The 13,694-nt window shown below is 44.3% G+C and overlaps 1 protein-coding gene across 1 annotated transcript in view; it reads left to right on the forward strand.

Moving 5' to 3' along the window:
• myo16 (myosin XVI) overlaps positions 1 to 13,694 on the forward strand; it is a 657,504-nt gene that overhangs the window by 111,566 nt on the left and 532,244 nt on the right. Inside the window, exon 5 of the mRNA XM_041198724.1 lies at positions 11,780 to 11,888. Coding sequence (XP_041054658.1) covers positions 11,780 to 11,888 — 109 coding nt within the window. The remainder of the gene's footprint in view (positions 1 to 11,779; positions 11,889 to 13,694) is intronic.

Below are 13,694 nucleotides of genomic sequence, written 5' to 3' on the forward strand. Positions count from 1 at the left end.
ATAAAGGTTGCAAATGCATTTAGCACACACTCCTAACAAAGGCCTTGACACATCTCCCCGACATTACGCAAGGGTCCGGAAACTATCTTCAGTGAGGTTGACATCGCATGAATGTGAATCTCACAAAGCGGGGTGATCACTGAGTATGAGGATGCCTAACCCTTGCAATAAGAGGACACATATATAAATAATGACCAAACCATTCTCATTGACATCAAATGTATTTACAAAAATGCAAGATTTGTACAGCGATTGCACATCCGTGACCCAAAAGTAATGCTAATATTTTTTAATGTTTCTCATCCTACCACCACACCTGGGTGCAGCCCTGACATCTGCAGCAGAGGTGAAGGCAGCCTGCTGACTACTACGCCCTGTTGTCTGTGATGACATTGGTGGATGTCATCTGATGGCTTGAGGCCTGGAGGCACCAGCTTAATAAGGGTCTCCTGCTCAGGGGCAGATGCACCCTCCCTGGCCTGACCAGCTGGAACGGATGGAGTCACAGGCAGAGGGGACTCAGAGAGGTTGAACATCCATGGTATGTCCTGTGTGGAGGCCCCTGGGGTGTCTGGCTGATGCTCATCCCCCTCAGTGTGCTCAATGACCCTTTCTGGCTCCTTGAGGGGAAGGGTCACCTGGAGTGAAGTCAAGATGCCCCACCCACCTCTCAGCTAGCCACTGATGGATCCTACCTATGCCTGTAGCCATGGAGTCCAGGACCAAGCGCAAATCCGGCATAATCTGCTGGACCAAAGTCTCCATGGTGACCTTGAGGTGCTCGTGTGTTCAAGCCACGACATCAGACAGACCCAGATGACTCCTCCATCCTTCGCTATAGTCTGCTGAGTGACGCTCTCATCGCTGCCTGTTGTTGCATCTCCTTGGTGGCCGCTCGCAGAGGCTCATCGCCTAACTCGGACTCAGCAGGTGGATCATCTTCAGCAGTCCTCCGAGTGCCAGAGACCTGGCCTGTTCCTGCCTCCAACTGCTGCAGAGATGTATCAGTGAGGTGCTTTCCAGAAAGTGACCCTGAGCCTAAACTAGAACTATGACCCACAGAGGTGTGTGTCTCTGTGCTGGTGGAGGGTGTGGGTGAACACAGTGACAATTCTTTGGATGCTTCCTCAGCTTCCTCCTCTGAGGTGGTCTGGTGGTTTTGGACTGGGGCTTATGTTGGCCCTACTGGTATTCCTGGAGCTGCTGGTACCTGTAAGAGCGAAGAGAGATTTAGTTCATGAACAGGCATAATACACGTCATTGCATGTCACTCACTGTGAATGTCAGGATGTGATCAACTCATAGAGGTGTCAGCCGTACTTGGTTGCTGGGATAAGCTGATATTGCCTTCCCCAAAGGAGCAATTCCATCCTACCCTGCCAGCTCGGCAGCATTCTCCTCGAATTTGGTGAGGTCAGTTATGTTGGCCGCCCCTCTTCCTGTCTGGGATCTTTCCTTTCTGTTGTGGGCAAGCTTGGACTGCATGAAGACAAGTGGATGGGATGTGATGAGAAGCGATGGAGGAGAGGTTGGGAAGCATGCATGCCTCCTGTGTGTGGTGAACCCTCCCCAGTAAGGGCTGAGGATGGAGTTTTTACAGTACGATAGGTGAGATGCTGGTGATGTGAAAGTGCCCATGAGATAGTCAAAGCTGAAACCTATCTCCTGCTAATGTTGTGTGAGATCCTGAAGAGTATAACCCTTTGAATGCATGATGCTATGATTAGAGTGTAGGATTCGAGGGAGCTGAAGGTTCAGTTACCTTGGTGGAGTGGATGAGATCATTCATCCTCTTCCTGCACTGAATTACGTTATGGGTGCGGTTGCTAGCATGCTGACCTGGCTTGCTATGGCCTCCCAGGCAGGAGAAATGAGGCTTGTTTGCTTCTTGTAATCATACATGGGGTAGAGGACATCCCAGTGTTGGTGTACTCCTCTTCCCAACACCTGGAGGGCGTTGTGGCAGAACCTGGCTGCAGCTTTCTTCTTCTATTTTGCAGCCATCTCCGTGGGTCTCCTGGAGACAGCTGGGCTGGAGAGAGTGAAATGTGTGTGCTCGAGTGGCGTTTAAATACGGCGCCCAGACCTTTGGCTCCATTGGGAATGGTAGGGTGGGCAAATCAGTTCTGAACTGTCATGAAATTTGGAGAGATATTGACCTGTGCATAATTAATGAGTTTCTGAGCACGGAATCAAGCGCGGTTTCCTGCCACTCTGACCAGTGGGAAATGAGCCGCGGAACCCACCTGCCACAGCACTTTGTTTCAAAAAAGGAAAATTCCAGCCTTGGAGGCAGTGAACTTTTACAAGCTTTTTTTGTGAACAATGTACAAATCATTTATATGCCACCTTTGGTACAAACAGATTATGGGGTAGCACAGTGAACACATATGTACATCCGACTTGGCTGGGAAGAAAGTTTTCAAGTATCAAACGTGTACTTAAAGGCTCTGAAGTACTACAATCTCATGGATTCCTCACAGTGTAGGAGAGGTTGCTCCCCATGCTCTTCAAGCTATATCCTCTAACAGATTTGCAATGGGCCAAGGTCATAAAGATGGATTCATACCTATGAAGTGATAAGTTAACTTCCAACTCACTTTTTTATTGTCTATTTAATTTTATTTGGAATGATATCTGTTTGGATCAATTTTGCTGAGACATAGAGAAACAGGTATGATTATGTAACCTACACAAATGCAATGGACAACATTAACTGAGACCCTCTATTAACTAATCACATTCTGTAGTTTATAATTTAAGGAAAGACTATTTAATAGATATCTGATAGGGATGGTTGATGATGATGCATGAATTTGACTATGTCACCGCCATTCAACCCTAATGTGAGAAAAACTTGAATTTATAATGCGCCTTTCATATTGTCAGGACATCCCAAAGTGCATGTCCCCATTTTCCACTCCGCCAGCCTCCACATAATCCTGTCTTTTCTGCCACTCCATGATGATGCTACCATTCACTCATCTTCCCCTCCCCTCCTCTTTCAGCATTCTGAAGGACCATTCCTTTTGCGACACCTCGGCCCAGTCCTCAATCATCCCCCAACTCCCCTTCTCACAGCATCTTCATGTGCAAGCATAAGGGATGCAACAGATTCTCCTTTCAAATACCTCCCTTCTCACCATCCAAAGTCTGAAACACTCCTTCAAGGTGAAACAGTGATTTACTTGTACTTCTTTCAGTTCAGTATTCTGTATTTGCCGCTCATGATGCAGTCTCCTCCACACTGGGGAGATCAAATGCAATTAGGTGACCACTTTGCATAACACTTCCACTCAGTCCACAAGCGTAACACTGAGCTTCTGGTCACTTGTCAGCTGTGGTGATGGCGTTCCCATGTACCTGCTTACCTTCTCCTTTTAGATGGTGGAGGTCACAGATTTGAGAAATGCCAAATTCTGTATTGATCTCTCCACACTGATAATGAGCAAAGTGGTGATGGATACAGAAAGCTGCAGTTATGTGTCACTTTTCTTTCAGGTCATTGAAGTTGCAGGTACACAGAGAAGTGATCATGGTATAATTCTGGAGCCAGATCCTAATGTGACACTGAATAGTCTAAAGCCAAGTACTGAGAGACATTGCACATCATTAGGTATTGGCGCTGTGTGGAGTTCAGTTTAGAAAGTGCTCAGGCACTGCACTGCACCACCTAAACAATCCACAATCTAACTGCAGAGCATTTTCAATGTTATGAGAAGGCAGTCCTGTTAACTCTCTCCTGGCAAAAAATAGCTGCAAGAGGAAAAATACTCTTTCCATGTATTTAAGCAGATATACACAGAGCTGACTCCTGTTTGTCAAAGTACAATTTAGAGCCCTCATTGTAACTTATTTTGCACTCCATGAAACTGCTCTCAATGGTAATGCATAATTGCAATCAAACGCCAGATTGACAATTCACCGTGCATTTTCTGCTAATTTCTAAGTTTATTGAAAAAATTAACTTGTTCAGTAAACACTTCAAAATAACTGATCCAAGTTGATATGACTGCATGCTTGAAGCCAAGTGGCAGAATGACTGCACTGATTTTGTAAGTTTTAATATTCCAATCTACAATGGACAGCTAGGACAGTGTCTCTCTATCAACTCTGTCTAGACCCATCACAATTTTCAACACCTCTATCAAACCTCCTCTCAGCCAACTTTGATGTAAGTAGAATAACCCCAGCTTCTCCAATCTATCCAATTGATTGGTGGTTGCTGGAAATTGTGCCCAAAGTTGTATCTGTTATGTTTTTATTTTTCTTTTGTGTTTCTGCTCAAACTTATTGGAATATTGGTGAATGAAATATTTGTCATGAGCCAGTGTAATCAGTTAATGTGTCAGCAAGACATTAAAAAAAATTAAAACTTTGCTCGAATAAATCGTAAAATAACTTTTATTGCAAAGGGATTGGAGTACAAAAACAAGGCAGTTTCGCTGGGCTTTGGTGAGACCCACAGGCAAAGTGTTTTATCCACTTTTGATCTCCTTATCTAATAAAGGATATAATTGTCTTAGTGAGATTGATTCTACAAATGAAAGAACTGTCCTAAGAGAAGAAATTGTGTAAAACAGCATATATTCTCTGAATTTCAGGAGAATGAGAGGAGTTCTCATTAAAATGTATAAAACTCTCATAGGCTTGACAGAGTAGATGTTGAAAGGCTGTTTCTCTGACTGGAGGGTGTAGAACAAGGGAGTCAAAGGGATGAATTATCAACAAATTGGGATGACTCAGTAGCTGTTTTATAAATGGCGGGTGGGTGTCAATTCCGGGAGTCCCAGTCCCATTCCTGGGTTGTCTAATTTTCAGAAATGCTTTTAAGGGGGGGAGGGTTGGTTCCTGTCAAAAGCCTTCATCTAGCTGCCTCACCTGGCTGGTTCCATTGTGGAGATAGCCATGTCCTACTCCTCTGCAATTTTCATGGAGTTGGGCCAGGCTTCTAAAGAAACGTGCTTCACCACCACTCAGTAGAGTCACATACCTCGGTCTGCATTAGGGGACTTTTAAAAAGGTAAGTTCAAAAGGTCCTGCTCATGCCCGCCATACCAAATATGCCCCACCCACCCGCTGTGGCCCCTCATGCCCCCTAAGCCAAGCTATGCCCCCACACCCATACCTTATTTTCTTTTATTCATATATGGGGATGTGGGCATCGTCAGCTAGTATTTATTACCAATTCCTAATTGCTCTTGAGGAGATGGTGGTGAGCTGCCGTTTTGAACTGCTGCATGTGGTGCAGGTACTTCCACAGCGCTGTTGGGGAGGGAGTTTCAGGACTTTGACCCAGCGACAGTGAGGGAATGGTGATATATTTCCAAGTGGCTTGGAGGGGAACTTGCAGGTGGTGGTATTCCCATCTATCTGCTGCCCTTATCCTTCTAGATGGTAATAATTGTGGGTTTGGAAAGTGCTGTCTAAGGAGCCTTGGTGAGTTCATGCAACGTATTTTGTAGTTGGTAGACACTACTGCCACATGCATTGGTGGTGGAGAGAGTGTATGTTTGTGGATGGGGTGCCAATCAAGCGGGCTGTTTTGTCCTGAATGTTATAAAGGTTCTAGAGTTTTTTTAGGAGCTGCATTTATCCAGGAAAGTGGAGCATATTCTATCACACTCCTGACTTGTGCCTTGTAGATGGTGAACAGGATTTGGGGAGTCAGGAGGTGAATTATTCACAGCAGGATTCCGAGCCTTTGACATGTTCTTGTATCCAGAGTATTTATATGGCTAGTCCAGTTCAGTTTCTTGTCAATGGTAACCCCCAGGACATAGATAATAAGGGATTGCCATTGAATGTCACGGGGTGATGGTTAGATTCTCTTTTATTGGAGATAGTCATTGCCTGGCACTTGTGAGAGTGTGAATGTTACTTGCCACTTGTCAGCCCATGCCTGGATATTGCCCAGGTCTTGCTGCATTTGGATATGGACTGCTTCAGTATCTGAGGAGTTGTGAATGATGCTAAACATTGTGCAATCATCAGTGAATACCCCACTTCTGACCTTATGATAGAAGAAAGATCATTAATGAAGCAGTTGAAGGTGGTTGGGCCTAGGACACTAGCCTGAGGAACTCCTGCAGTGATGTCCTGGAACTGAGTTGATTGACTTCCAACAATCCCAACTGTCTTCCTTTGTGCTAGTTATGACTCCAACTCGTGGAGAGTTTTCCCCCTGATTCCTGTTTTGCTAGGGCTCCTTGATACCACACTTGGTCAAATGCTGTCTTGATGCCAAGGCCAGTCATTCTCATCTCACCATTGGAGTTCAGCTCTTTAGTCCATGTTTGAACCAAGGCTATAATGAGGCCAGGAGCTGGTGGCCCTGGAGGAACCCACAGTTACCATTAGTGGATACGTTATTTCTAAGCAACTGCCATTTGATAGCATTGTTGATGACCTCTTCCATCACTTTACTGATGATCGAGAATAGACTGAAGGGGTGGTAATTGGCTTGATTGGATTTGTCCTGCTTTTTGTGTAGACAACATACCTGGGCAATTTTCCACATAGCTGGGTAGATGCCAGTGTTGTAGCTGTACTGGAATAGCTTGGCTTGTAGCACAGAAATTTCTGGTGCACATGTCTTCAGTACTATTGCTGGAATATTATCAGGGCCCATAGCATTGGTAGTATCCAGTGCCTTCAGCCACTTCTTGATATCACGTGGGGTAAAGCGAATTGGCTGAAGACTGGCATCTGTGAGTTATTTAATTATCCACCACCATTCCTGACTGGATGTGGCAGAAGTGCAGAGCTTAGATCTGATCTGTTGGTTGTGGGATCGCCTAGCTCTGTCTATCATTTGCTGCTTATGCTGTTTGGCATGCAAGTAGTCCTGTGTGGTAGCTTCACCAGGTTGTCACCTCATTTTTAGGTATGCCTGGTGCTGCTTCTGGCATGCCCTCCTGCACTCTTCATTGAATCAGGGCTGATCCCTTGACTTGGTAGTAATGGTAGAGTGGGGGATCTGCCGGGCCATGAGGTTACAGGTTGTGGCTGAATACAATTCTGCAGCTGCTGATGGCCCACAGCACCTCATGGTTGCCTAGTCTTGAATTTCTAGATCCGTTTGAAATCTATCCCATTTAGCATGGTGATAGTACCACACAACACAATGGAGAGTATCCTCAATGTGAAGATGGGTCTTTGTCTCCAAAATGACTTTGCAGGGGTTTCATGGCCATCATCAGACTTTCAATTCCGTATTTTTCTTGAATTCAAATTTCACCACCTGCCATGGTGAGATCCGGACCTGGGCCTCAGAGCATTACCCTGGGTCACTGAATTACTAGTCCAATGACAATACCATGACAGCACTGCCTCCCCCTTCATGCCTTGTATACCACGCTTTGCCCCTCCCCATCCCCATGGCCTCTCATTTCCCTATGTCAATCTCTGCACCTCTATTCACCCCCATGACTCCTCATACCCCCAATGCCAAACTATGCTCCTCCACCCACCCCCTACAGCCCCTCATGCTCCCCATGCCAAACTATGATCTTCCACCCAATCCCCATGGCACCTCATACTCCCAATGCCAAGCTATGCCCCTCCATTCACCCCATTGGTACTTCATACCCTTCCAGTGTCAAGCTATGGCAATTCCATGCCCATTGACCTCCAACCAATAAGGAGAACCAATGAACCCTATAGTGACAGTTGGATATGTGTGAAAACAAAGCTTTAAAAAGTAACTAATTCACAACTTTCTACTATGTTCAGGAAGATGTCATTTCACTACAAGGCAATAAAGGTGTCAATCATTCAGATCCTTTAAAGTATCAATAACAAAAACCATAAGCCCTTGACCCCACATAAGCTTGCTTAAATAAACATTGTGAAATTGACTGAGAGATCAGAAAGCCTGAACTGTCAAGCAGTGTTTTCCCTGGGATGGCGGTCCATCAGCAAGAGTACTGGATGTCTGAGCTCTCAGCTAAGCCTCATTATGTATTCCTGGCACTGGCGATTTGAGGGGCCATGGGGGGGTGGTGGGTGGAGGGGTATAACTTGGAATATGGAGTATGAGGGGCCATAGGGGTAGGTGCAGGGGCATACTTTGGCATAGTGGGCATGGAGGCCATGGAGGGTGGGTGGGGTGCATGAGATGTCATGGATAGGCCTGGGGAGTGTGTGGAAAGTGAGGGATGTGGGTTGGGGGGCCTTTGGGTTTTTATTTTAACTGGGACAAAGTTCTACAGCACTGAGGCGGGACTTTTGAACAGCTCACTTTAGCACCTGGCAGCCCCTATGGCTGCCTCCAACCTCTTTCCTGGGTAAGCTGACCCAACTCCAGCCTGCATCCTGCTATCGACAATGAAGATCCTGCCTTTGCGGGCGCTCCCACCCAAGGTGGGTAGGCCAAGCTGGGAAGTTGCAACCCGCCTCGAGGATGAAAATCCAGGCCATAGTCTCAGGATGAGGCCAGCCATTTACGACTGAAATACTCACTGGAGGAAGAAGATTCACAAATGTCCCCATCCTAAATGATGGAGGAGCCCAGCGCGTCAGTACAAAAGATAATGCTGAAGCATTTGCAACAATCTTCAGCCAGAAGTGCGAGTTGATGGTCCATCTCAGCTTCCTCTGGAGGTGCCCAACATCAAAGATGCCAGGCTTCTGTTAATTTTATTCACTTCTCGTGATATCAAGAAACAGCTGAAGGCACTCGATACTGCAAAGGCTATGGGCTCTGACAATATTTTGGTACTGAAGACTTATGCTCCAGATCAAGTCGCGCACTTAGCCAAGCTGTTCCAGTACAGCAACAATATTGGCACCTACCTGGCAATGTGGAAAATTGCCCAGGTATGTCCTGTACGTAAAACACAGGACAAATCCAACCCAGCTAATTACCATCCTATCAGTCTACTCTCGATAGAAGGTGTCATCAACAGTGCTATCAAGAGGCACTTGCAATAATCTACTCACTGACGCTCAGTTTGTGTTCTGCCAGGATCACTCAGCTCCTGACCTCAGCCTTAGTTCAAAGATGGACAAAAGAGCTGAACTCGAGACTTGAGGTGAGATTGATTGCCCTTATCTTCAAGGCAGCATTTGACCGAATGTGGTATCAAGGAGTCCCAGCAAAACAGGAGTCAATGGGAATCAGTAGGAAAGCTCTCCGCTGGTTGGAGGTCAATCATCTCAGTTCTAGGACATCACTGCAGGTGTTCCTCAGGGTAGTGTCCGAAGCCCAAATTTCTTCAGCTGTTTCATCAATGATTTTCCTTTCAACGTAAAGTTAGAAGTGGGGATGTTCGTTGCTGATTGCACAATGTTCAGCACCATTTACAACTCTTCAGATACTGAAGCAGTCCATGTCCAAATGCACCTGGACATTATCTGACAAGTGGCAAGTAATATTCACATCACACAAGTGCCAGGCAATGATCATATTCAGCAAGGGAGAATCTAAACATTGCCCCTTGACATTTAATGGCAATACCACCGCTGAATCCCCCACTATCAACATCCTGGGTTACCATTGACCAGGAACTGAACTGGACTAGCTGTATAAATACTGTGGCTACAAGAGCAGGTCAGAGGTTTGGAAACCTGCAGTGAGTAAATCACCTCCTGACTCCCCAAAGTCAATCCATTATCTACAAGGCACAAGTCAGGAGTGTGATGGAATACTCTCCACTTGCCTGGATGAGTGCAGTTCCATCAATACTCAAGAAGCTGGATAAAGCAGCCCACTTGATTGGCACTCCATCCACAAACATTCACTCTCCCCACCACCAATGTACAGTGGTAGCAGTGTGTACCATGTACAAGATGCACTGCAGCAACTCACCAAGACCCCTTATGCAGCACCTTCCAAACCCATGACCACTACCATACACAAGGACAAGGGCTGCGGACGCATGTGAACACCATCATCTGAAAGTTGCCCTCCAAGCCATTCACCATCCTGACTTGGAAATATATCACAGTTTCTTCATTGTTGCTGGGTCAAAACCTTGAAACTCCCTCCCTAACAACATTGCTGGTGTACCTACACCACATGGACTGCAGTATTTCATGACAGCAGCTCACCACCACATTCTCAAGGGCAAATAGGCATGGGTAACAAATGCTGGCCTAACCAGCAATGCCAAATCCCATTAGTGAATAGAAATAATTGAGGTGAGCAGAAACTTCTTTGTTCAAAGGGTTGTGAATCTTTGGAATTGTCAACCCTAAAGGACTATGGATGTTAAGTTGATAAATATATTCAGGACTGAGACAAATAGATTTTTGGGCGTGAAGTGAATCAAAGGATGTGGGGATAGGGTAAAAATCTGGAGCTGATTGGTGAGACTGCACTTGGAGTATTGTGCACAGTTTTGGTCCCCTTATTTGAGGAAGGATGTAGCTGCATTGGAGGCAGTTCAGAGGAAGTTCACTAGATTGATTCCAGAGATGCGGGGCTTGTCTTATGAGGAGAGATTGAGCAGTTTAGGCCTATACTCACTAGAGTTTAGAAGGATGAGAGGAGATCTAATTGAGGTATGTAAGATGTTAAAGGGGATAGGCAAAGTAGACGTGGAGCAGATGTTTCTACTTGTGGGGCATCCTAGAACGAGAGGCCATAGTTTTAGGCCAAGGGGTGGTACATTTAAATTAGAGATGAGGAAGAATTACTTTTCTCAAAGGGTTGTGAATCTGTGGAATTCACTAACTCAGAGTGCAGTGGATGCCGGGACGCTGAATAAATTTAAGGAGGAGATAGACAGATTTTTAATTAGTAGTGGGTTGACAGGTTATGGGGAGAGGGCGGGAAATTGGAGTTGAGGCCGAAATGAGATCAGCCATGATCGTATTGAATGGCGGGGCAGGCTCGAGGGCCTGAATTGCCTACTCCTGCTCCATGTACTTATGATGTAATAATTCAGCTATGACCTTCTTGAGCAGGCTGCATGGCTGTATGGCCTATTCTACTCCTATTTCTTTCTTTCATATCCTGCATTCTTGGTATAGAGCTTTACCTAAAATGGTGCTACCTACCATTTTGCTGCTCTGTCTCTGAATTCAGCCCTGTCAAGATTGATTCCAGGCTGTGTTTTAAATATCCCAACTTTGCAAATTGCATATTTGTATGCAATGTTGTGGGAACAGCCTCACCTCAAAGTCACATATTAATCTGATTGGGACATATGTTGTTCCTCCTTTATTGTCATGGAGCTATCACCGTGGAATTTCTTACAGGATGCCATGGCGGGAACGGCATTGCTGCAGGGTCTTCAGCAAGAAGTAAGCCCATGACTACAACATTAGGACAAGTAAGGTTATTGTTACTCACATCCCAAGAACAGACTTAGGAAGGAACAGGCAGATGAGTCACAACCAACCACAGCTTGCATTTATATCGCATCTTTAACATGGAAAAGCATCCCCAAGCATTTCACAGAGTCATAACAAAAAAAATGTCAATCGAAAGGAGATACAAGAAGGGATGGTCAAAGTTGTTGGTTTTAAGGAGGATTTTAAGGGAGGAGAAGGTGGTGGAGTGGTTTAGGTAAGGAATTCCAGTGCACAGGACTTAGGTGGTTCAAGGCATGGCTGCCAATGTTGGATGAAAAAATGGGAGGTACAAAAGGAAAAGAACATTGAATTCTGAAATAAATTCTAAAAAATGTTTACAAAATGGAGCATATCATTAAATTAACTGATATAAAGAAAACATATTTAGCTGTAAAAGTTGTTCAAATATTAAAAGTATTGCCATGCAGAGATATATGCTAATTAAGTTTGATATGTATCTTTCATGTTGTTTTCTTAGGCTGGAGCCAATGTGTTGTTGCAAGATATCAATGGAAATATTGCACTGGATTACACAATGGAAGGCACAGAATCAAGTTCCATCCTTCTCAGACATCTAGAAGATAATGGTACATAATTGATACATCGCTTTACTAACAGTACTTAGCTGCAGTTATCTCCTCAGATTCATTTTCTGTTTGGAATTGTTTTTGCCATTTGTGTGGTGTAAATGTTTTCAATTTATTTTGCTCAGCAAAGTTTAAAATCTAGATATAATAAACCAGTCAGAATGATAAACAATTATAATGAGTAAGAAACCCCTGACCTCCAGGCTAATCATGAAATTTCCCCAGTTCTTGACACAGATTGTCCTGGCCCTTAAATAAAAGAACAGCAGAACACAAGAGGATGTTTAAATCTTGTGCTCATGTGTTCACATTATGTGTTCATATTCTGTTGTATATTTCTCTGTTTTCACACAAAATAAGGAAATGTTGTTGATGATTGGATGTGCAAAAGGAAAGGTGGGCGTAAGTACATAAAGGCTGATGGAACTCGAGTTTCCATCCCATGTGTATGAAAAACAATTAATAAGTATCAATGATTTGTAGAATTGCATCAGTTTAACTAATAACAGGGCAAATTCAAACATCAGAGTTGTTCATTCTTATCTATTTTGGCCACAATCGTTGGAATACAAGTTAATGTTTATATTGTTAGCATGAAAATTCCCTTTTGCATTGTTTTCATGTCCATCAAGGTGAGTGAAGTTGGCATTGAGGAACGGAATTCGACTGATTTTTCATTTCAGGCATGCAGTGTCATTATCAAGTACTGCCAGGATAGGTATAACACAGCCAGATGCAGAATCAGTGCAACAGCGTTCCTCAGCCTGAGCCTCAGAAAAGCCTTGACTGTGCTATTTCTTACACCAGCTATCATGTGGCCTCTCTGACTGGAATGGAGATGGCCAATTAGTGCTCCATTAACAAGAGTTTTTATTATTAGTTTCACGTTAACCAGGAATTGAAGGCACGGAATTTGCAGTCAGTGGTGAAGCAAGGGTACTTGCCGCTGACGACGAAGTAAGGCTCGTTGAGAGATCTGTCAAGAATTTCAGCTCTGTCACTATCCAGAATTACTCTAACTGATTGCAGCGTTCTTTCCTTGGCATTCCCAGGCTAGAGCAGCAGTGATGTTCTGAAGCTGTCCAAGCAGTCAGTTGCATTAAAGGATTTTAATAGACCCCACCGCCCCCATGCCCCACCAAACCGGCAACTAAAAGCACTAAAATAAAATCACTTCTACAATTTTTTTCATAGAGCAAATTAAAGTTTCGGACTTACAGATCTGGTGAAGGTAGAAGCTTAAATATTCTGATTTTTTAAAATTTGAATAATTTATCTTAAAAATCTACCAATTAATCATTATGAAATTATTTTTTCAGGATCAGTTCTGTGATTCATCAAATGTTATTAATCACATAATTAAAAATCCAGTTACACCTGATTGAACGTTGTATAATTTTTTAAAATGTGAGATTGGGAAAGTTGAAAATTGCACTGATTTCAATGACTGCTGGTCAGGGAGGAGCCATGATGCAGCCTGTGTCAGAGCACTGAGTGACAGATCGCAACTTCGGGATTTCCGCCTTAACCTGTGCATGCCCAACATCCTGAAGTTGTAGCTGATTTCAGAGGGGGAAATAACAGAAAATATCAATGGTTTTCTATCAAGTTTCTACCTCTTGCAAAATCCAGCCCATAGAAAGTATAGCATGGTTTCAAGCTGCTCAGCCCAGCCACTATATCTGTCCTTTAGCAGGACTGCTAACCCCACATTGTATCTTGTTCTCAAACCTATTTATTCCCCTTTCCTTTTACTATCTATCTAATCCAGCCTTAAATGTTGACATGGCAGGGTTGGGGGGTGGT

The sequence above is a fragment of the Carcharodon carcharias genome, chromosome 11 (genome assembly GCF_017639515.1).
Source record: "Carcharodon carcharias isolate sCarCar2 chromosome 11, sCarCar2.pri, whole genome shotgun sequence".
Taxonomy (NCBI): Eukaryota; Metazoa; Chordata; class Chondrichthyes; order Lamniformes; family Lamnidae; genus Carcharodon; species Carcharodon carcharias.